At 40.3% G+C, this 25,009-nt stretch overlaps 1 protein-coding gene across 1 annotated transcript in view; it reads right to left on the reverse strand.

Moving 5' to 3' along the window:
• LOC111188759 (protein unc-13 homolog B) overlaps positions 1 to 20,054 on the reverse strand; it is a 59,791-nt gene extending 39,737 nt beyond the window's left edge. Inside the window, exons 1-6 of the mRNA XM_049470275.1 lie at positions 19,922 to 20,054; positions 18,329 to 18,541; positions 6,286 to 8,981; positions 3,596 to 3,618; positions 1,416 to 1,471; positions 569 to 644 (exon numbers count right to left, since the gene is read on the reverse strand). Of these exons, the coding sequence (XP_049326232.1) occupies positions 569 to 644; positions 1,416 to 1,471; positions 3,596 to 3,618; positions 6,286 to 8,851 (2,721 nt within the window). The 5' untranslated portion in view covers positions 8,852 to 8,981; positions 18,329 to 18,541; positions 19,922 to 20,054. The remainder of the gene's footprint in view (positions 1 to 568; positions 645 to 1,415; positions 1,472 to 3,595; positions 3,619 to 6,285; positions 8,982 to 18,328; positions 18,542 to 19,921) is intronic.
• Positions 20,055 to 25,009: the final 4,955 nt, after the last annotated feature.

Below are 25,009 nucleotides of genomic sequence, written 5' to 3' on the forward strand. Positions count from 1 at the left end.
CATCCATGGACTTTTGAGTATACCTGTATTGTCTTTTAAGCACACATGTTCTTTAATACTGCACTTGAATAAAAAAAGTGTGGGCGTATTACTGCTGATAGAGGGAATTCATTTGATCAGGGATTGGGAGATTGAAATTGGGGAGATAATTGAGTAAAATAAGAAAAAATACAATATACAAGTATATAAGAGCCTTGCAGTGGAAAAGAGGCCAGTAACTCCATCTGTAGCTCTGTAATGAGTTTAATTAGGAGTGTTTCATCAGGAGGAACTACATAACTAGAGTAGAATTAACTAGAGAAACTAGAGGAAATTCTGATCCAGCAGCAAATAAAACCTGTTCTGTTCTCCACTTAGCAGATCTATAAAACATCACTGATGATTCTTCTCCTATTATTCTTTTATTTTTGACATTTTTATAATAGAGGATATTAACTCACCATAGCCTAGAGAAGATCCCGAGTGGAGGAATATAAAAAGACAGATAAATATAAAAGATTAACAGATATGAAGCTGTGAGGGGGATATAATGATGAAGCAGCTGGTTGGATCAGTGTTTTAGACTCACCACGTCACTGACCAGCGGAACCGGCCTCTTCTTACGCAGATCAGGAGTACTGTCAATCCCAAATATACCCCCTCCACTAAATACACACACACACACACACACACACAAACACACACACAAACACACACACACACACACACACACACACACAGAGTTAACCATTATACTGTGAGACAGACAGACAGACAGACAGATAAATAGACTGCTAGACAAACAGAAAACACATATACAGCCAGCCTCACCTACACAGAAATAAAAATAGAAAGACAAATAGACAGGTAGATGGACAGACAGATAGAAAAATACACAGCCAAACAGAGAGTCAGACAGACAATTCAATAGATAGAAAGACAGAAAAACAGACACATACACAGAAAATAGACATATAGTAACATCAAGAAAAACACATAGATAGATAGATAGATAGATAGATAGATAAACAGACAGACAGACAGACAGACAGATAGATAGATAGACAGACAGACAGACAGATAGATAGATAGACGGATAAATGGACTGACAGATCCAGATAGACATACAGATAGGCAGGCAGACATATGGACAGACAGATACATAGACTGCTAAACAGAGATAGATAGAGAGACAGACAGACAGACAGACAGACAAACAAATTAACTGACAGACAGATAAATGGACTGACAAATACAGACAGACATTCAGATGGACAGACAGATACATAGGCTGCTAAACAGAGATAGATAAATAGATTTCCTAATGCATCAAATCAGTTTTAATTTGTTCCTCCAAAGGATGTGATGGATAGACATAAAGAGACAGACAGATAGAGAGACAGACAGACAGATAGACGGGGGGTGGAGTAAGGTACCCGGGCGCTCTGCTCCACGGCGCTCTGCTGCTCGGACCTCCATCACCACTCTGCACCTGTTCAGATAGAAAAACACACCATCAGTCTCACATCCTCACCCTCCACCTGTCTCACTGCATGCAGACACACGGCGGGAACACAGACGAGGAGGGGAGGGGGAGGGGCCAGGTTGTTTGGTTGATTGAGTTTGAAGTGTATCAGGATCAGATTCTGATCAGAACTGGACTGTATGTTCTGGATCAACACAAGCTCAGCCCTACAGACCCCAATCCAATATCAGCCTTAAACACAACACAGGATTACTTTCTATATACACATCATCCTGCAGTCCAGCACTTCACCCTGTACGCTCTCACAGATATATCCAATATATATACCATCACTCTCATATCTCACAGATATCCAATATATATATACCATTCTACCATAGATAGAGCCGATCCATGTGATTAAACTGATCATCTCCATTTGCTTGACAACAACTGAAACATAAAATACAATATAATGAAATACAATATAACGAATAGTAGAGGGTGTGCGATATGAACTAAAAATAAGTGTGACTGCGCTGTTGGATATCCCGATATCTATGTGAAACTCAATAAACTAAAGCTCTATCCGGACGGGATTCATTTCTCAGGGGGACGTCTGTGAAAAATATTTCACACTTCAATAAAAAAAAGGAGGATCTGTAAGTTTTTTGGCTTTTTTTTCTCGGTCACGTGACATCAGTAGTGTTCAGTAGCTCCTCCATTTCCACTCTTTGTTGTGTGTTTTTTTTTTTACGTGGATCTCCATGGAAACTGTGGCATGCCCAAAGTGTAATTATGGTGCGTGGCAGTGGACAAATAGCTACAGTATTTTATTATTTTATTAAACATGAGGAGACTAAACTCAGAGAGAGTTCAGAGAAAAACAGTAGAGACTTCAGCCTGTAATTTTCTCAGAGAACGACTTAGAAAAACACCTACATGATCGTTCTGGGCGGGAATAAAATCACAGAGGATAAAAAAAAAAAAAACATAAGAGAGAAAATTATCCCAGAACCTTCTGAGAAACTAATTCCGTCCGGATACAGCTATAGATCATAAATTATTTACATTTTCTTTAAGGTTTTACAGCATTTGGTTTGGCTCCACTAATTTTAAGAATAAGGAGTAGTTTAGTATGAGCCTTCACTGTGGACCTCTACCTCACTCTACCTCACTCTACCTCCAGTTTGGTTACGTCACATGAGCACAGTCTGCACAGTGTACATAGCTCACTCTGCTGCTGCATGCTGTAAACAGTTTGAGTTTGCTGTTTCTCTGTATCCAGAAAATGTATCATTTTGAATATACTGTATACGGCTATGATAAGAAAGTTGTTGCATGGTGCATGCATTCACTGTGAACCTCTACCACCAGTCTACCTACAGTCTATTTATATAACATGAGCACAGTCTGCAGTGCAGTGTGAGGACTCCCTCTGTTGCTGTATGTGAATATTGCTGTGTAAGTTTGCAGTTTTAATGTATTATTAATATATTTCACATATACAAAGCTCACATGATGAAAACTCATCACTACACTTTCCACAGTGAGGAGAATCTCTCAGGCACATCTGTGGGGGAGGGACCAACGAAACAAAAAAAAATTCAACAGTACGATGACACATTAGAGAAAGCAGCATCCATCAAAGACCTGGCATTTCTATTGTCTGGAAAAATATATATTGAATTGTGTATTGAAATTTTTCTCATTATTAGTGCTGCGGAGGGATTGACTCACAAGGCCAGATTCTCGGCTATGCTCACTTCTTCCAAACCGCAAATCTAAAAAACAAAGCCTGAGCCAGCCGGGGAAAAGGCCTTGAGTTTTTCTCTTTTTTCTGCCGAATCTTTGCTGCTTTGTGTTAGAGCTCGTCTCATATCGTCCATTTCTCCCCGCAGCAGGAGATCACCTCCACAGGAATCAACAGAACAGGTGTGAAATATCCAACACAGCGCTAATGGCTCTCCGAGTCAACGCTGGACACGTCTGAATGAGGATAATTACAGTAATCAGATGAACGCAAATGAAAGGGCTTCACGGGGACATGCTCCACGCCATGCAGGACTCAAACGCATACAATCAAACATCTACAAACGCAAAGAACCAGCAGGAAGCAGAGCTCAAACAACATCGCTGGGGAAACATAACCTGATCTTCATCTCGGCTGGCGTCTGGAACAAAACAGAAACATGCAGAAACGTTAATAAAGAGTAAACAGCTGTTAACAGTAGAAAACAGGTCTGAAAACAAGAAAACTACAAAAGAATTCACAGCAAAAACTACAATTAATGGCTGGTTTATAGTTCTGCTTCGAATTAATGTGTTTTCCCAGTCGCTGCTGCTGCTTTCTGCAATGCATACATTCCTGGGGAGGTGCATCAGAGTAAGGTACATGGGTATGCACAGTTCATCGTGGTATATATGGTATACCGGAGGGAAAAATAAAACCGATATTCACTTTTTCACATACCGCCAGCATGTTATAGAACAGCAGCACCACAAACAAACATGTTGGAACAGTTTGATTAACTAACGCTAGCCAGTTAGTATAACAAGCTAACAAACTAGAAGCTCAGCTCTGTGGAGTCAAACGCTTGTCTTGCTTTGTCCTGCCTAGAAAGGAATGAGAACTGTACTTTATCTGAGGAGCTCCTGCTGCTGTTCTTCATTGTATTGAGTGTTTTTATCCGAGTAAAATAGAAAAACAACAGCAAACAGCAATTATTATAATAACTCAGAAAAGAGATAATTTTATATATAGTAATACTGTAGCTTGAAGGATAATTTGAATGCACACTGAATTTAATTTATTTGAATTTAATATTTGAATAATGCCTCTCTAACGGCTTTAGGAATAATAAATCCTAAAAAATACCATGATATACATTTTTGGTCATACCGCACAGCACTAATGCATAGGGTACAATGCATGACCTCGCTCTGCCTCCAGCTTTGTTACGTCACATGAGCAGAGTTTCCAGAGTTTTCCTGTTCATTATTTACAATGTTTTATGTGTTTAGCTAAAAAACTAATTTCTCAATAACGATACAATGCAATCTGATCCACTCACTGTACCAGATCAACACACACAGTAACACCTCATACACCACCACCATGCTAATCACTGCTGATCCCTGCAGTGCTGAGAATAATGGTGGTCTATTCTGTGGGTCCTGAGTATTGAAGAACAGGGTAAAACGAGGATGTTCTGTATGCTCATAGCTGAAAAGATAAGGCCTAAGAAATTAGGGAGTGGTCATAATGTTATGCTTGGCGGATGTATTGTACTATAAGTAGAAGAAGACAAAATTATCGAGAAATGTCTCCTTACAACAGGTTTCAAATGTAGGAGCTTTTGATTTTAATCAGAACGACTTCACGGCACTTTGTTATCGATCTAGTCTTCAGATCATGAATATTTTATTGTAATGTATAATTTATTTTATTGCAGGGCTCTAATTTCTTCCCTCCCGCTCCACTTTGATGTGAGGTTTGTTTTTGGGTGAGTAATTAATTTGCCTTGAGCTTGGAAAACGATGGGTGACTGAACTAGAACAGTCCATTTACACTGAGAGCGGTCCAAATACCCAGCGGCTGTTTGACTCAGCGCTTTCACTGCTGCAATCTTTTATAAAAATCAGAAAATACCGAGATAAGGCCATGATGAGGAGATTTATGAGCTTTATAAAGAGCACATCAGAAATTTGGAGATATGCATAATTCTCTAAAGGGATTGAGAGGAATGGATGATGAAAGTGAGCAGGTTAAGACCTGAGAAAGGCTTTGATCACGACTTTAACAGCAGAGGTGGGTTTGAAACCTCTAAAGAATTCTTACTGAAAGGCTGTTTCACAGATCAAAGAGAAACAACAACAATATTAACAATATTAACAAAACATCAAACCATTTGTAATACCTTAAATGAAACATATTTTACCTCTTTTTATACAATTTAGTATACAGCAGGTATATGGGCTATGCAAGGCATGCTCATGAAGTTCATGAAGCTCTCATAAAAAATAAAGAGATCTCTCCAGCTCTATTCTTACCAGTTTTACTCCCTTTCAGAATGATCCATTTAAGGGCTCTGTCACTTTTATGCAAATAAGCTGTTGCTGGCCACAACCCATGTTTACACATTAGTTTTAGCTTATGCTAAATGACTAAAATTGCGATAAATGCAACAGAAGCACAAAACTCTTTATTTAAAAGTTCATCTGCTGATTTAGCCATTAGGTACAGATCCCTCTCTCAAAAGAAGTCTGCCGGCTAGTTCTGTACTTTATTGTCTAAAGTTCCAAAATGGTTGATATATATATATATATATATATATATATATATATATATATATATATATATATATATATATGTATATCTTAATATAGGCATTGTGATTTGATTTATTTTAATACATTTCAGAGCTGTACATTAAAAAAAATAATCAGATTGTTTTGTAAATAGTATAAATCACACATTTATATGCATAAAATACAATGGTAACACTTCTAATGAATCCTGTATTCATAATGATAATGCAATATGAATGCATTTATAGTGCATTATGTGGCATGCATACTACCATTTTATAATACCACATGAGGTATAATACAAGTATGACATATATGGTTATAAAGTATTATGTATGCCATATAATATATAATAAATACAGGAATAATAGGAAGTGTTACCAATACATTTTATTAAATCAGAATAATAATAATATCCATATTTACCTACACTAACCATTGGTCATTTTTGAATATGTTGACATGTATTGTACATACTTCTAAAATGCAGAAAAAAACGAATAATTAAGAAATGCATTTTAAAAACGTACCTTGGTTGACGTCATCTTCAGACATGGTGAACATGGTCGCCATGCTGAGATGTCTTCTGCTTTCTTTCTTCTCCTTAAGGATCTGCTGGAAGGTCCTCAGGCATTTCAGCCTCCGGGCATCTCTCTCGCTGAGCTCTAGGGGGCGCTCTCCTTCCTGTTCTCCAGTCTCTGCAGGGAGGATGCTGCTGTTATCTTCTTGCTGCTGCTGGTGTTCAACTGAGGTTTCCACTAATGGTTCTGGATCTCCCTGTACCTCCTGGATTGGTGGATCTTCAGCGGAGAACGAGGTGGAGGTGGACTCTGCGGTAAGGCATGGTGTGTCAGGTATGGTGGCTTCAGTTCCATGAAGTGCTGTTTCACTGGAGGAATCCAGTTCAGGGGAAAGCGAGGAATCCAAAGGCTCGTTATTCTGTGTAAGAAGAGATTTTAAACTGTATTCTGCTGGATCTGGGATAGTACTGCAAGTGGTTGACGTGACGGAAATGCACTCCTTTGGCTCCATCGGAATGGGGTAAACCCTGTCGATTTGGGATTCTTCCGAAGTCAAGACTGGTGTTTCTGTTTGAAGAGCCTCAACACAAGGTGTTTCCACCAGAGATACTTCCTTACTTGGTGTCCTGATATTGGACAAGTCAACGCTGAATATCCGACTGTTCGGCAAGTCCACTTCTACTTGAGGATTACCACATGGAATCAACGGGATGGAAGCATCAGGTTTTTCCACTGATGATGTTGCACCAGTTGCCTCAAGCTTCTTTAGCGCCCCCTTCAGTGCACTTTTAAAATCCAGTACTGCCCTCCCAAATCTTTTGACGGTAAACCCCACGTTTCCTCCCTCGCCAGGTCCATATTGACGTTTATGCTTATAAGAACTGGATGAGTGTTGATGCTTCCGGTTCTTGATGCTTCCAGACGAAGTCTTTGCTGACCCAACAAAGCCCTCTAAAGACTGTCCATTCAGAGTAGGATCTGAACAAGTTTCATAAAAAGAAGAAGATGTAAAGAGTTCCTCATCATTTGCAGCAGCTTGACTTGAGCTCAGAGAAAAGGAAGAGACATGTCTCTCATCATAAAATTGGGACGATTGATAATCTTTATACTCAAAACACGGTTCTTCGAAGCGTACGTGCATCTCAGAACGATTAGGCCTGCTTCCCCGTCCACTCCGGTCTTCTCTACTGCATGTGCTTGCAGGAGAATTGTAGTGACGGTTTACTGAAACGGAAATGAGCTCAGAACTTGATTCATTCTGTGGGAAACTAGCACCCTCATCCCTTGAAGGATCCCAGGTGTCGACTTCTCCAATTGTGTAACCTTCCGTATCTTCAAAGCTAGACTGTCTAGAGCATGGATCCTCTTCGTTCCATCTTGTATCCTTATTTCCAGTGTTTCTGCACCCTGTTTGGCTCCAGTTCTGTTCCTCACTGGTTCCATGAACCAAACCAGACGACGATCTCTCATGGTCAGAGTCAGATTTAGAGCTTTGGCCTGAAGAAAGAGAGCTGGTACTCGGACAGTCTTGGCCATCTTGTCGCTCAAGGTAGCCAAAGCTTAGCTTTCTTTTCCCTGTGCTCAGAGGTACTGTGTCTGAACACTGTGTGGATGAAGCCTCGCAGTCTTTGGACAATCTTCTAGGCTGTGCCCTGAATTCTGATTCCTGGGAACATGATGGTTTGCACTGGCCCTTGCAATGCAAGGCAGCTTCATACCCTTCTTGGACACCACCATGCAGTTTGTCATAACCTTTGGTGAAAGGTTTTTGATGATGAGACTCAGTCCCAGGAGATGTTTCCAGACTTGTCTTGGTACCTGAACGAATGCCCTCAATCTCCATCAACACCGCATCTACACAGCTTGACACCTCCTCAACCGACCCTCGAACAGAGGACAGGTACTGCCTCAGGTCTGAGATCTCCTCTTGGATTTTATTGATGCCTCGAAGTTCTTTCAATATATGCTCAATAATGGCACTTGATTCTTCTTCTGTTTGCTCGTTCACCTCCCCAATCTTATCTTGGATGGCCATGTTAAACTGGTAGAGCAGAGAGTCCTTTTGTTGCATAGATGCCCCACAAGCTAGTCCACTGCCAAAAGCAAACCCAGCTCCATTGAGATCTTTGAGATCTTGAGTTGCCTGGCTCTGTAAATCCGTACTTGGACCACAGTGTTGCAAGGTGCACGGGATTCTGACTCCACCCTCCCTGTTCAACTCAACCTCTCCCACACAACACGCCCCAGAATCTTCACTATGTCTTTGTCCGTTGGGCAATTGAGGAGGGTGGCAGGCTTCAACGGAAGCCATTCCCCTTCGGTAGTAGTCTTGCATCTTGCCCAAATCCTCTGCCTCTTCTTCATCTTCCTCTTCAATTCCTGCATAGTAGAGACTTGAAGCTTGGACAGGATGCTCAGAAGAACCTTGCAGAAGGCGGTTAATCTTCCCTCGTATCACGAGGGCGACTCTGGGATTCGGCTGCCTTCTCTTGGGCACCGCCGACTTGTTCTTAGGTCGGCCGTACTGAGGTACACCCGTGCCATCCTGGCCGTTGCAGCGATTGCGGGAGAACATTTTTTTTTTTCTTGGTTGCCGAAGCAGCCAGGAAAGTCTTCCCGAATTTGATTCACATTATTTCGGAAGTTCCAACGGTACAGCCATTTAAGAATCGTCTGACAGATATATATATTGGATTAGTCCATGGCTGAGAGAAACAAATGAGTACAATCAATAGTGACAATTTAATGGCACACTTACAAACATCAAACAGATTTGATTTCACACAGGAATGCAACACGTTTGATTTTTAGATTTCCTTTCCTCTCGCAAAACCTAAGTTGAAGGCTTGAATTTGGCTTGAAGTTGAAAAGTTGAATTTGCTTCCCAATTATCCTGTTGTCCCAATTAACTTCCACACGTTGACACGTGCCCTTTCAGATCTCTCCCACTGCAGTGTATCTGCACGCCGTCCAACACTCTGTCCAGCAGTCAGAGGCATATGTCAGTGTATGTCACGATGAACGATTGTGACACATATTCATTACAGAGACACTGAATTAAATGTCAGATCGATGTTGGTGGTCAAAAGTCAAATATGTGAGGACTGCTGTGGATCAGTTTAAACTTTAGCCACAAGAGTGAGCGTGTTTGGTGTAGACACTGAAATCTCATTCGTAATGAAAAATAAATCTGTATAAACTGTCTGGAATTATACTACAAGGTCTGTTTATCTGATTTACAGATAACTCTGACACTACAATATACATTAAAGGAACAATAGTTGTTTTTTTCAACAACAGAGCCAACCAGTAAGTAAGGCCAATGTTTCATGTGCCTGTTTGGACCCTTTATCCCAGTTACAATTTCTTTTAAGAAATGGAAAACTGGCCAATATGTACTAAACAACAGAAAGCATGTAAAACGTCTACCCCAGCCCAATTTCAAAACAAAAGGGAGAGTTTTCTATAGAGTTGAGCAGTTTAACGATAATACCGTATACTGTGGTATTAAAATACCTTAACATTATCTACAAACAAGGACAGTTGCTGTCAAAAAAAGCTCATCTATTCATGTGCATTTAGGATGACCACAGGATGAAGATGCTCTCTAATCTTTTATTAACCAGCTCATGTGAATTTTATACAACTCAGCATCAACGCTAAGTTAGCCAAAACTGGGCCTGTTATCCCAAAAAATAACACTTAAAAAAAAACAATTAAAACATATAGAACTTTTTAAGGAACTTATGGAACTTAAGGAAGGGTTTTAGGAAGAAAACATCCTAAAAGTGCCTGAAGGTTCCTTAAAGCACCTCAATTAATTCATTCACAGTTTCAAACTGTAGAACCTTTTTTACAGTGTATTTATTGGCAGATAAATTTCTTGGAGATGAATAAAGTGATGTAACTGTGATACTATTCTGACTGTATTATTAAGTCTGGTCATCCACAATCACACTCAGATAAAAATAACCCTGACTGATCTCAAAACCAAAGAATATCCAAGATATAAAATAATATATGCATTAATTCTGCAAGCTCTTCATGCATCTGCAGCTTCCCTGCAGGCTGCTTCTCTCCTCCAGCTGACTGTACAGAAACTGAACACAGCAAATTATTACATGCGTCTAGAACACGGCATCTGCCTCCATGGCAACATCCAGCAGTCAATAACTCTCCGCGCTGTAGAGGAGGTAAGCATGCACGCATTAAGAGCACTTAGATAAAAGATTGGGACGGAATAATGCAGCCGACAGACATGGAGATACTCCTGCTCTCAGACTCTACTGAAGAATTTTTTATTTTTTGTTTTTTCAGCAAAAATACTTTCAAACTCTTTCAAGTTTTCATCTATACCTTTATTTTTACGTTGCTGTACAGCACAAAAGGCAGACATCTATTTTATTCTGTCTTTCTTTTAGTGTCAACACTCATTTTGCAGGAATTCTGCAGGAATGACCAAATTCTGAGCCTTGTAGACTTCTAGTAAACTGAAATAAATGCTTTTTTTTAGAATTTCCAAACTCTAAGCTCTCTACAGTTTCAGTTAACTGTGTAGGAAGCATTTTATATATATTTAGAATTATACACAGTTTAAAATAAAAAAATGCTGAACTTAAAGAACTGGATATATTCAGAATTACTACAGACTAGGGGTGTGCCATATCATATCGTTCGCGATAATATCGCCAACATTTCTTAATATCGTGAGTGATATTACACCTAAAGTATATGGTGCCATATCACTTTATCATATATCATATACATATCAATTTACACTGTTCTCATTATTTTCCATTGTATATCTACTAGAGACTTTAGATTATATCCGTCCAGTATCATTTATTTTACTTTAATCCTGGATATATGGAGATATTTGGAGTGCAAGTATCATTATAAGTATCATGACATTCTGGATCATTGACTTCTGTTACAAATTTGATCAAATTCTTGTATTTTTTAATATCTCAGTGTGGGGTGTGACATAAATCGTATGCAATAAAATAAAAAAATAATTTTGTTGCAGTAGTGTATTCTTTAAAAAAAAAACCAAATCATTAATTTATATCGCCAAGAGTATCGTTATCACGAAAATACCATGCAATATGTGATAAGTGATATTATTTTAGGGCCATAAAATAGCTTTTGTAGATTTTGTAGATTTTCTCGTTGGTAGCCACCAGGAAAAAGTACCAAAAAATTCTGTAAAAGGTATGACATGTGTAAAAAAGTCTTTTTTTTTGTGATCTTGCCTTATCTGTATAATGAGTTTAGAGAGAAAAAGCCCTGATAACCTCTGAAAATAAAAAAAGTATGTATAAAGCTATGGAAAGAAGCGTCTGAACAGCTCAGAAACAGGAAGCAGTAAGGTATATTTAATTTTCTAGAAAGCTAGAAATGGTTCTAGAGCTCATTTATCCTGATCTTTGCAGCAGTGCAGAAAGTGAGGTTTTACTGGAAGTAATGAAATTATTTTTCTGTGTTTTTTTTTTCCGTGTTTTTTCTCCGCCCTAGCCATTAGTGTTGTCACCTTGTGTCTTGTTTGTAACTCCGCCCCCTCGTTTACTATGTTGTGTATGAGGCAGGTTTGTGTTTGATTCAAGTATTATTGTTTTCTTAGTTTTGATTGTTTTTTGTTCTGGTATTAGTTGTTTAGTTTCCTAGTTTTTTTGTATTTTGCATTTCAGGTGTTTGTGTTCCATTTATGCTTTAGTGTTCCTTATTTTGTTAAATAAATATATACCTGCAGTTACTTCCATCATCTCACTCTTTCCTGCACGACAGCTATAAAATAGAAATTCTATTTTTAAAATACCCATCTATGACATTCATAAATAATATTTTTTTTTCCAACTCTGAAGCACTTCTAGAATAAATGTATTAATTCATATTACAGAAATAATAAATAAATAATGCACCTTGCTGGCATTCTAAAATGCTATAAATTGATTTATAGTCCTGAAAATTCAGTATGCTCCCTATTGTAGCTTTACTGGAATTCTATAATGCCATACATTTTAGTGAATAGAATTAGAACTCTGGAATTTGAGTTATATAAACCCAATTGCTTGTGTATGCACCTTTTTAAAATTAATTTAATGTCAATGCAATTAAAGAATTGTGCTATTTCTGGAATTCCAACATGCTTTACATTATCTTAACCCATCTTGAGAAATTCTACAACACCCAAAATGCTTCTGAACAGCTCAGAAACAGGAAGCAGTAAGGTTTATTTAACTCTATAGAAAGGTAGAACTGGTTCTAGAGCTCATTTATCCTGATCTTTGCAGCAGTGCAGAAAGTGAGGTTTTACTGGAAGTAATGAAATTATTTTTCTGTGTTTTTTCTCAGCACAGCTGAGGAAGTTAGAGCATCTCCACCATCTCTTCCTGCAGCGTCAATCAAACCGCGCACAACTCCACCGACCGGAGAACAGTAGCTATGGAAACCGCACGCTACCTGCTCGCCTTAATTATTTCTATAGATATCTCTCTATAAACTCACCAATTATCCACGGAAAACTCCAGCTGATCTGTCTACACCTCCTCTCTCAGAACGTCTCCACAAACCAGACTGGAGACCGTTAGACTCACGGCGCATCATTAGATGATGAACAGGAGCTTAACGTCCAATAAAAGAAAAGGTCAGATCCAGGAGTCTCTATAATAGTTTCTGTAATATCCAACAAACATAAATACACCTTCAGTGGAAACGTATGCAAGATACATTACCATACAATTTAGAGTGTTGCAGAATAGGACTGCAAATAATGACTATTTTAGTAGTCGATTAATCTGTGGGTTTTTTTTTTTTTAGTCGATTAGTCAATAATTTTTTTTTTGTCATGCCCTTATTTTGTACTTTTAAACTGGTGAGCCCTAGACCAATTGTGCAGTACATTTTAAAAGTTTGACATATGTCAAATTACAAAGTATATTATAGGAAACACTGACATATGCTATACTTAACCAATAATAAATGAGAAGGAGTGCTATAACGTGTACAACCGCAGCACAGCAGTGCCAATATTACATGTTATAGCACAAACCTCAAATGCATTATTGCTTAATTTTACCACAGTTCCAATATCTGTTTATTGAAAGTCTTTAAGGAGTTAAAGAGGAGGAGAAAATAGGATCTGTTTGGTTATAAAAACACCGCCAGTTAAAATAGTTCCATTGCTGCTCTGTTTGTATCTGCGTTTGTGCTGTTTGGTTTGTAAGCGCTGTATTGTTGCTAGATTACCTGTATGTGGCAGAGTAATACAGTAATACATGGAGAGCTTCAGTTACAGTGCATTACTGGCTGATAACGGTACTTGTAGAACACATCTCAGCCAATCACATTGCAGAGTCTGAACTAACTGTGCTAATACCGTATACCATAATGTTAATGTAGAGGACAGAATACAGTATTTCTCTAGAAATTTTTCTAGTTGATGTTGCTGATTACATCGACTACATCGACTAATCTCTGTAGCTCTATTGTAGAATATGACAATTGCAGAATTGTAGGATTCCGGTTTAAAAATGTTCAAGAATTACAGAATTCCTCAGGAACTCAGGAACACAACTCTTGCTGTGTTACATTTAGCTCTAGTTATCTCCAATCTAGTCAGTTTGTTTTCCTTAAGTTTATTTTATTAAAATTACTTTTATAATTACATTTACGTCCGTCGTTTCTCATCTCTCTGCACCCACATCAGTGGGATACAGTTTGTACTCTAAGCAGAACAAATCTTTATTTAATCAAAATAAAAGCCTAAGGAGTGAAGGGTCTGAATTAATCACTGTGAGTTTCACTCTCCACACTTCCTTCTGCTAACTCACATCCATCCATTCATCCATAAATCCATCACTGCTCACCAGACTGCTGTCTGGAAATGTATTCCTAGAATACTCTGAATTGTAGTTCTGTGGATCTTGTAGGGTTTCTGAATGCAGCTGGTTTGAACTGCAGGATGCTATAAACTGTGGAATTTAATATATTTTTTGAGGAAAGTTTTATTGCAGCTCAGTAGGTGAAGAAAATGTCAGCAGCGTGTCTGAGAGAAGTGAAACACCTGGCTGAGCGTCGGAGAGACGCAGAGAGAGACGCTGAAACCTGTAGCTGAGATACGAACGCTGACACTTATCTTCCTGCAGGAGAAACGAGGCAGAGCTGCTCTTAAAGAACCCAGAGACAGCTGGCAGAGAACAGCACCACTCTGCCTCTGCATCCCTCTCTCTCTCTCTCTCTTTCTCTCTCTCTCTCTCTCTCTCTCTTTGTTTCTCCACCCAACCCAATCCCCAAACCCCTTTACCGGATCGAGCTGTTTATTAGAGTCAGAGCTCCAGCTCTCCTATGACATCTGTCTCTCTCTTTTTCTCTCTCTCTCTTTCTATCTCTCACCCTTTTTTACTCATTTCTCTCTCTTGTTGCGTTTTTCTCTTTCTCTCTGTTCACTTGTTCTCTCTCTCCTGCTCGTTTAATTATTCTCTCTTTCTCTATCTCTTTCTCTCTCTCTCTCTCTCTCTCTCATTTACTTGTTGGTTCCCTCTTTTAATCTTTCTTTCTTTGCTCTCATTTGTTCACTTGTTCTCTCTTTCTCTTCTGCTTGTTTAATCATTCTTTATGTCTCTCTCTCTCTCTCTGTCATTCTCTCATACTCATTCTCTTTCTTTCTCTCTTTTTCATTTGTTCACTTGTTCACTCTCCCGCTTGTTTACTCATTCTTTTCCTTTCTCTCTTTTTTAATTGTTTACTTGTTATCTCTCTCTCCTGCATTTACTCATTGTCTGGGTCTCTCTCTCTCTCTCTTTCTTACTTTCTCTCCCAATGGTTCACTTGTTCTCTCTCTCTCTCCTGCTTGTTTAATCATTCTCTGTCTCTCTCTCTCATTCACTTGTTGGTTCCCTCTTTCTTTCGTTTACTCTCATTTGTTAACTTGTTCTCTCCTGCTTGTTGTTTGTTGTCTATGTCTCTATTGTTCACTTGTTCTCTTTTTCTTCCACTTGTTTACTCATTCACTTTTTCGTTTTCTTGTTAACTTTTTCTCTGTCTCTCGTTTGTTTACTTGTTTTCTCTTTCTCTCGTTCACTCTTTCCTCTCTCTCTCTCTCTCTCTCTCTCAGTAAGCAGTATCAGAGGGAGAGAGTGATGAAGGTGTAACAGATTAAATATGGTGTGTGTTAGAGAGAGAGAGAGAGAGCGAGAAAGAGAGAGAGAGAGAGAGAGAGAGGGATGATAAAGGTCGGTACAGGTGAGCCGGAGATGAACAATACTCTACCCTTTACAGCCGTTCAGAGCGGCGACGGGTCAGACACAGAGAGAGAGAGAGAGATGGAGGGAGAAAGAAGGGAGAGGTGGAACGACAGGCAGGAGGAAGGTGATTAGATAAGCAGTGGTGGAGAGAGAGATGGCAGCGTTTCTCCACAACCACTCAGCCCTGCTGTCACTGAGACACACACACACACACACACACACCTTTACACACACACATACACACACACACACACCTTTACACACACCTTTACACACACACACACACACACACCTTTACACACACACACACACACACCTTTACACACACACACACACACACACACACACCTTTACACACACACACCTATCCTTCAATTTCCCATACCCAGTACTCACACACAAACAGATGCCACAACTAAAACAACATATGAAATGGACAGCAACGGTTGCTAGGCAGTGATTGGTGGACTAATTTATAAGGCGGCAACAGTTGGGAACAGTTAGTGCCCAGTCAAAAATAAGGCCTTAATTGTCTGAACTCGCAAAGAGCCAATCAAAACCTCTGTACCTATCCAGAGTAGGGGAAACAGAACTCATTAGTAAAGCATATGAAGTGCAGAAAAGTGTAGTTTGGTACATGGCCTACAGGAATGGTGTTTCAGAGTTTCTTTGATTTTACCAAATTAAAATCCTCTGGAATATAATCAAAAGGAAGATGGATGATCACAAGCCATCAAACTACCAAACTGAACTGCTTGATTTTTTGCACCAGGAGTAAAGCAGCATAAAGTTATTCAAAAGCAGTGTGTAAGACTGGTGGAGGAGAAGATGATGCCAAGATGCATGAAAAAAACTGTGATTAAAAAACAGGATTTTTTCACCAAATATTGATTTCGTAATATGGGTGTTTGCACTACAGATGAAATCTCATCTGTATTTCTGGGAGCACAAACCCACCAGACAGTTCTAGTACAGCAGTGCAGAGCCATTTACCATATCAGATCTGCATCCGACAGTGTGATTTAAGGCTTGAATCTTCGTTTATTTGAAGTTTATTTTTTTACTATGCTCTTTCATTTGCTCTGTAACTAAGAATCTATATATTTCTCTTTAATTATATCTTTCTATCACTTTATTTAACATTCTGTCTCACTGTCTCCCTCTAATCCTCTCTCTCTTTTCCTTTTATTCTCTGTCTCTCTCTCTTTCTCTTTTACTCTCTCTGTCTTACTTGAAATGTTAAATTGAATCAGCAGTGACAGTATGCTCTGTCGCGCACACACACACTCACACACACACAGTCAGCCAAAACTGACACATCGTACATAAATACATAAATAAACAAAGAAAAAGACACACACACACAAAACGCATTCACTTTTCACACATAAATCATAAAATCACACACTGCTGCTCATGCATGTGTTCACAAAACACACTGAAGCATACTAATATCTGCATGTTTCTGCACTAACACACTCTCACACTCACACACACACACACACACACACACACACACACACACACACACACTTGTGTTCACAGCTCTTCTGTGAGCTGGGGTCAATGTGAGGGGGTGTGTTAGAGAGACACAGAGGGGGGTTATGAAGTGAACTGACTGCAGTAAAGCCCAGCAATAAGCAAACAGCACCATAAACAACAGCTCCAACCGCCGGGACTCGACCCGTCCACCACCCGGGTCACAGCCAGGCCACAGAAACAGCTGAACCGGCTCACAGCGCTGTAAACGGCTCTGTATCACAGTTTTTTTTACAGATTATAAGGAGCACAATTAATGAACGTCTATTTTCTGGTTTATTTTTGGATTATACTGGATTATAAGACGCATTTTAAGTGCCAATAGTAAAGCAACAGGGGTGTCGCCATGTTTTTCCTTTAATTCAGCAGGTCTCACTGCTGGGAAAGCACCTAAGTTAACAAAACTGTAATTCTTCTTTAAGTAAAATGAGTGCTGGATGTTAATCTACACAGATTTCTCTCCTGAAAACTGTTTATATAGGTGAGCAAAGCTCTTCTGTTTATCCACAGTAATCTTAGATTTCCAGTATTTTAGCACGGTTAGCAGCAGCACTAGCTGCAGTTAGCAGTGCTTGGAGCTGTACACTGTGGAAACCTGAAAGTTTCAATAAGCCATAGCAATATCAGCTACGGTTTTGTCCCACATAGCTTGTTTTAACACAGTAAACACGCAGACTACAGTCTGATTTACTCCCCTCTGCACGTCAAAAGAGCTAGTGCTGCAGTTAGTGGCTAATGCTAATACTGCTCCAGCCTTAGTGCTGGAGAAACTTTACTGAAACTCCTGTGTAACTCTGTACTTCAGTGGAGTGTCTTTACTGCTCCTTAATACCTGACTGATAGAATTCATACACCGGATTATAAGGATATTATTTATATTATATATATTTTTTTTTTTATTAATTATCCGGTATCCTGGACTAATTATTCCTCAGCTTGTTTTCCATTCTCTTCTTTTTTCTCTGTGAGTTGTGGGTTGTGGTGGGATGTTAACAGTATACACAATTTCTGGTCAAAACACTTTTAGTCAGGTGGTGAAATTTGCTTTGATGTTGGACTAATAATAATGAAGCAGTTTGATTGGACGAGAGCAGAGAGGAAAGGAAATCTGTTCATATATAACAAAACATACACACTGTGTTAGTATATCTGCATTCCAGCAATTCAGTAGTATATATATGGTTACTTTAATCTAACTTCTATTCAGTAATTCTGGTTATATTATATTAGTTCTGGAAGGAAAGTCCAAAAGTATAGAGCAGCAAACTGACCTTAGAAATGATAAATTCAGGATTTCCAAAATGGTTTTATTCCCAGCTCTCCGCATTCTGATTTCTCCGTGAGAAAAAAACGACACATCCAGAAATAACTCCTGAAAAACTGGAGCACACGGTGGCATCTTCAGGAATCATCCTGATCCAGCAGATCCAGTAATCCAGCAGCTTCACATCCAGGATCCTCTCAGTCTCCTCAGCCAGAATCAGCTTATTAACACACAGTCAAGCTCATATATATATATATATATATATATATATATATATATATATATATATATATATATATACAGAATAATTCTAATGTAGTACCAATTAAAATCAATTAACCTGCATTCAGTCAATTTTAACTCTAAGGAGAATAGTTCTAATATAGTTCCACCAATTAAAGCAGTGTCCATCACAATTCTACAGAGTAATTCTAACACAGTACCAACAATTAAAACTTATTAACATGCACTTAGGCCATCAAACCTCTATAAAAAGTAGTACTATTACTTATGTGCAGTCAGTTAACTGGAACTCTATGTATTACCCTCAATTCAAACTAATTTGAATGTTACTCTATTATAAACCTACTAAGTACAACTATTGTAATACTAAGTAGTATTTTTTAGTACTTTTTAGTATTTAACAGTGTGCAGTCAGTCTCACAGAAATATACATAATATAGTTCTAAAATAGTATAGTCAATTAAAACTAATACTCCATTGTAAGGCTAGAGAGTGATATTAATTTAGTAACTTAAATTAAAACTAATTAATGTGCAGGTAATTACTTGTAATTTTCTAGAATAGTACTAATGTAGTACCATAAAATAAAAAAAAAATTATGTGCAGTCAATTACTTTTAACTCTATAGAGCAGTACTAATCTAGTAACTTAAATTAAAACTAATTAATGTGCAGCTAATTCCTTGTACCTCTTTAGAGTAGTACTAATGTAGTACCTTTAATTAAAACTAATTAATGCGCAGTCAATTACTTGTAATTCCATAGATTGGTACTAATGAAGTACCTTAAATTAAAACTATTTCATGTGCAGTAAATTACATGTAAATCTATAGAGCAGTACTAATCTAGTACCTTAAATTAAAACCAATCAATGTGCAGCTAATTACTTGTACCTCTTTAGATTAGTACTAATGTAGTACCTTAAATTAAAACTAAATACTGTCCAATCAATTACTTTTAATTCTATAGAATAGTCCTGAAAAAATACCCAAAATTTAAGCTCTAACATAGTACCACTCAAACTAATGAATCTTCAGCAAGTTACCTGTAACTCTGTAGAGCGTATTTCCCACAACTGAATCCAATTAACATGCAGTCAATCCATTTTACGATTAGTACTAATACTGTACTAACAATTACATTGTAATTAGGAGTAGTTCTAATGTGGTACCTACAATTTAAAATGTTAAGTATATAGAACAGTATTAAATAATAAACTACTCACAACTGCTACAGTGAATATTAGCATGCAATCTGTCCTTATATAGTATTTATAGCACAGCCAAATAAAGATAATTAACATGCAGTTACACCTTTACACCCCCCCCCCCCACACACACACACACACACATACTCACCTACTCCACACACACACTACTCCAGCTCCTAGTTTCCAGATGCACTCGGTTATCTCCCTCTTTCACTCCCTCGTTCTTTCTCTCTCTGTAGCTTGTTGCTCAGAAAGCATCCTCAGTCTTTTCTCTCTCTCTCCCCCTTTTCTAACTCCTCCCTATTCTCTCTCTCTCTCCCTCCCTCTCTCACTCTCTCTTCCGTCTGCTCGTCTCTCTTTCACGCTTTTTCATTCTCGTCTCCAACACTGGTGTTAAAGCACGCCTGCTCACTAGTGCACTAGACAACAAACACACACACACAAACCTACACACACTATACGAAGAATACAACACCTCCCACACGCTGCTGAATCTTCATGGTATGGATTTCTGTGCTGAAAGTTGAGTTGTAATTATGGCGTCTAAGTGAGTAATTGGGTGTACTGTTTCTGTCTGGCCACCTACTGTACTGACCCAGTACTGTACTCACCAAGTACTGTACTGACCCAGTACTATACTCACCAAGTACTGTACTGACCCAGTACTATACTCACCAAGTACTGTACTGACACAGTACTATACTCACCAAGTACTGTACTGACCCAGTACTATACTCACCAAGTACTGTACTGACCCAATACTGTACTCACCAAGTACTGTACTGACCCAGTACTATACTCACCAAGTACTGTACTGACTCAGTACTATACTCACCAAGTACTGTACTGACCCAATACTGTACTTACCAAGTACTGTACTGACCCAATACTTTACTGACCCAGTACTATACTCACCAAGTACTGTACTGACTCAGTACTATACTCACCAAGTACTGTACTGACCCAATACTGTACTCACCAAGTACTGTACTGACCCAGTACTATACTCACCAAGTACTGTACTGACCCAATACTGTACTCACCAAGTACTGTACTGACCCAGTACTATACTCACCAAGTACTGTACTGACCCAGTACTATACTCACCAAGTACTGTACTGACTCAGTACTATACTCACCAAGTACTGTACTGACCCAATACTGTACTCACCAAGTACTGTACTGACCCAATACTTTACTGACCCAGTACTATACCCACCAAGTACTGTACTGACTCAGTACTATACTCACCAAGTACTGTACTGACCAATACTGTACTCACCAAGTACTGTACTGACCCAATACTTTACTGACCCAGTACTATACTCACCAAGTACTGTACTGACCCAATACTGTACTCACCAAGTACTGTACTGACCCAATACTGTACTCACCAAGTACTGTACTGACCCAATACTTTACTGACCCAGTACTATACTCACCAAGTACTGTACTGAGCCAATACTATACTCATCCTCCTCTGGTGAGACAACTTACAATTGAATGTTAAAAAGTCATGAGACATCAATCAATGAACAGCCTTATTCATGATTATAATTTTAAAATTAACTTTCTGAAGATGAGAGAGTTTTCAGTCATTTTTATCTGTTTTGAACAGAGAGTCATGGATACAGACTATAACAGTAAACCTGTACAGAGCACCTGTATGATAGTATGACGGTACGATTCTCTGTGGTCAGAAACTCTAGGTCTTAACGCCGGACAGCTGCTCTCAGACATCCTGCTCACCACTGTGACAAACCGCTGAATTAAACAGCGAGGAAACCAATCATACTCCACACTGTGGTGCCATTACTGCCTGAATCAATAGTGGAAACTTAGTGAAGAGGAAAGCAGTGGAGCTCCAACCATCTGTGCGTGACTGTGAGCGGTACGGTCTGGGTGTGAGGAACGTTTCCTGATGTTATTCAAAACACTGTGGGTTCAGATCTTACTATTACTGATCTAAAACTGAACAGACCCGTCTACAACTGGGGTTTTTATTAAGGAGCTGTGTTTGTTTAATGGGTTTACTCTGTGCATCTTCAGAATTTTACATAGTAGAGTGGGACAGAGTGAGGTTGAGTGAGGTAGCTTGAGGGTTAAGTAAGGTAGTGTGGCAGAGTGAAGAAGAGTGAGGGTTAAGTGAGGGTAGAGTGAGGGTCGAGTGAGGTTGAGTGAGGGTAGAGTGAAGAAGAGTGAGGGTAGAGTGTGGCAGAGTGAGGGTAGAGTGTGGGTCGAGTGAGGTTGAGTGAGGGTTGAGTGAGGGTAGAGTGAAGAAGAGTGAGGGTAGAGTGTGGCAGAGTGAGGAAGAGTGAGGGTAGAGTGAGGTTGAGTGAGGGTAGAATGAGGGTTGAGTGAGGGTAGAGTGAGGGTCGAGTGAAGTTGAGTGAGGGTTGAGTGAGGGTAGAGTGAAGAAGAGTGAGGGTAGAGTGTGGCAGAGTGAGGAAGAGTGAGGGTAGAGTGAGGTTGAGTGAGGGTAGAATGAGGGTTGAGTGAGGGTATAGTGAGGGTCGAGTGAGGTTGAGTGAGGGTTGAGTGAGGGTAGAGTGAAGAAGAGTGAGGGTAGAGTGTGGCAGAGTGAGGAAGAGTGAGGGTAGAGTGAGGTTGAGTGAGGGTAGAATGAGGGTTGAGTGAGGGTATAGTGAGGGTCGAGTGAGGTTGAGTGAGGGTTGAGTGAGGGTAGAGTGAAGAAGAGTGAGGGTAGAGTGTGGCAGAGTGAGGAAGAGTGAGGGTAGAGTGAGGTTAAATGAAGGTAGAATGAGGGTTGAGTGAGGGTTGAGTGAGGGTAGAGTGAGGGTCGAGTGAGGTTGAGTGAGGGTTGAGTGAGGGTAGAGTGAAGAAGAGTGAGGGTAGAATGAGGGTTGAGTGAGGGTAGAGTGAGGGTCGAGTGAGGTTGAGTGAGGGTTGAGTGAGGGTAGAGTGAAGAAGAGTGAGGGTAGAGTGTGGCAGAGTGAGGAAGAGTGAGGGTAGAGTGTGGCAGAGTGAGGAAGAGTGAGGGTAGAGTGAGGTTGAGTGAGGGTAGAATGAGGGTTGAGTGAGGGTAGAGTGAGGGTCGAGTGAAGTTGAGTGAGGGTTGAGTGAGGGTAGAGTGAAGAAGAGTGAGGGTAGAGTGTGGCAGAGTGAGGAAGAGTGAGGGTAGAGTGAGGTTGAGTGAGGGTAGAATGAGGGTTGAGTGAGGGTATAGTGAGGGTCGAGTGAGGTTGAGTGAGGGTTGAGTGAGGGTAGAGTGAAGAAGAGTGAGGGTAGAGTGTGGCAGAGTGAGGAAGAGTGAGGGTAGAGTGAGGTTAAATGAAGGTAGAATGAGGGTTAAGTGAGGGTTGAGTGAGGGTAGAGTGAGGGTCGAGTGAGGTTGAGTGAGGGTAGAGTGAGGGTCGAGTGAGGTTGAGTGAGGGTTGAGTGAGGGTAGAGTGAAGAAGAGTGAGGGTAGAATGAGGGTTGAGTGAGGGTCGAGTGAGGTTGAGTGAGGGTTGAGTGAGGGTAGAGTGAAGAAGAGTGAGGGTAGAGTGTGGCAGAGTGAGGAAGAGTGAGGGTAGAGTGAGGTTGAGTGAGGGTAGAATGAGGGTTGAGTGAGGGTAGAGGGAGGGTCGAGTGAGGTTGAGTGAGGGTTGAGTGATGGTAGAGTGAAGAAGAGTGAGGGTAGAGTGTGGCAGAGTGAGGAAGAGTGAGGGTAGAGTGAGGTTGAGTGAGGGTAGAATGAGGGTTGAGTGAGGTAGAGTGTGGCAGAGTTAAGAAGAGTGAGGGTAGAATGAGGTAAAGTGAGGGTAGAGTGTGGCAGAGTAAAGAAGAGTGAGGTAGAGTGAGGGTAGCGTGAGAGTAGAGTGAAGAAGAGTGAGGGTAGAGTGAGGTAGAGTGTGGCAGAGTGAGGAAGAGTGAGGTACAGTGAGGGTAGCCTGAGAGTAGAGTGAAGAAGAGTGAGGGTAGAGTGAGGTAGAGTGTGGCAGAGTGAGGAAGAGTGAGGGTAGAATGAGGGTTGAGTGAGGGTAGAGTGAAGAAGAGTGAGGGTAGAGTGTGGCAGAGTGAGGAAGAGTGAGGGTAGAGTGATGTTGAGTGAGGTTGAGTGAGGGTAGAATGAGGGTTGAGTGAGGGTTGATGAGGGTAGAGGGAGGGTTGAGTGAGGGTAGAGTGAAGAAGAGTGAGGGTACAGTGTGGCAGAGTGAGGAAGAGTGAGGGTAGAGTGAGGTTGAGTGAGGGTAGAATGAGGGTTGAGTGAGGTAGAGTGTGGCAGAGTAAAGAAGAGTGAGGGTAGAATGAGGTAAAGTGAGGGTAGAGTGTGGCAGAGTAAAGAAGAGTGAGGTAGAGTGAAGTAGAGTGTGGCAAAGTGAGGAAAAGTGAGGTAGAGTGAGGGTAGGGTGAGAGTAGAGTGAAGAAGAGTGAGGGTAGAGTGAGGTAGAGTGAGGGTAGAATGAGGGTTGAGTGAGGGTAGAGTGAGGTAGAGTGAGGTTTGAGTGGGACAGAGTGAGGTAGAGTGAAGTAGGGCGTGGTAAAATGAGGGCAGAGTGAGGTTAGAATGAGGGTTGAGTGAGGGTAGAGTGAGGGTCGAGTGAGGTTGAGTGAGGGTTGAGTGAGGGTAGAGTGAAGAAGAGTGAGGGTAGAATGAGGGTTGAGTGAGGAAGAGTGAGGGTTGAGTGAGGGTAGAATGAGGGTTGAGTGAGGGTAGAGGGAGGGTCGAGTGAGGTTGAGTGAGGGTTGAGTGATGGTAGAGTGAAGAAGAGTGAGGGTAGAGTGTGGCAGAGTGAGGGTAGAGTGAGGTTGAGAGAGGGTAGAATGAGGGTTGAGTGAGGTAGAGTGTGGCAGAGTTAAGAAGAGTGAGGGTAGAATGAGGTAGAGTGAGGGTACCGTGAGAGTAGAGTGAAGAAGAGTGAGGGTAGAGTGAGGTAGAGTGTGGCAGAGTGAGGAAGCGTGAGGTACAGTGAGGGTAGCGTGAGAGTAGAAGAGTGAGGGTAGAATGAGGGTTGAGTGAGGGTAGAGTGAAGAAGAGTGAGGGTAGAATGAGGGTTGAGTGTGGCAGAGTGAGGAAGAGTGAGGGTAGAGTGAGGTTGAGTGAGGGTAGAATAAGGGTTGAGTGAGGTAGAGTGTGGCAGAGTAAAGAAGAGTGAGGGTAGAATGAGGTAAAGTGAGGGTAGAGTGTGGCAGAGTAAAGAAGAGTGAGGTAGAGTGAGGGTAGCGTGAGAGTAGAGTGAAGAAGAGTGAGGGTAGAGTGAGGTAGAGTGAGGGTAGAATGAGGGTTGAGTGA

The sequence above is a fragment of the Astyanax mexicanus genome, chromosome 22 (assembly GCF_023375975.1).
Source record: "Astyanax mexicanus isolate ESR-SI-001 chromosome 22, AstMex3_surface, whole genome shotgun sequence".
Classification (NCBI taxonomy): Eukaryota; Metazoa; Chordata; class Actinopteri; order Characiformes; family Acestrorhamphidae; genus Astyanax; species Astyanax mexicanus.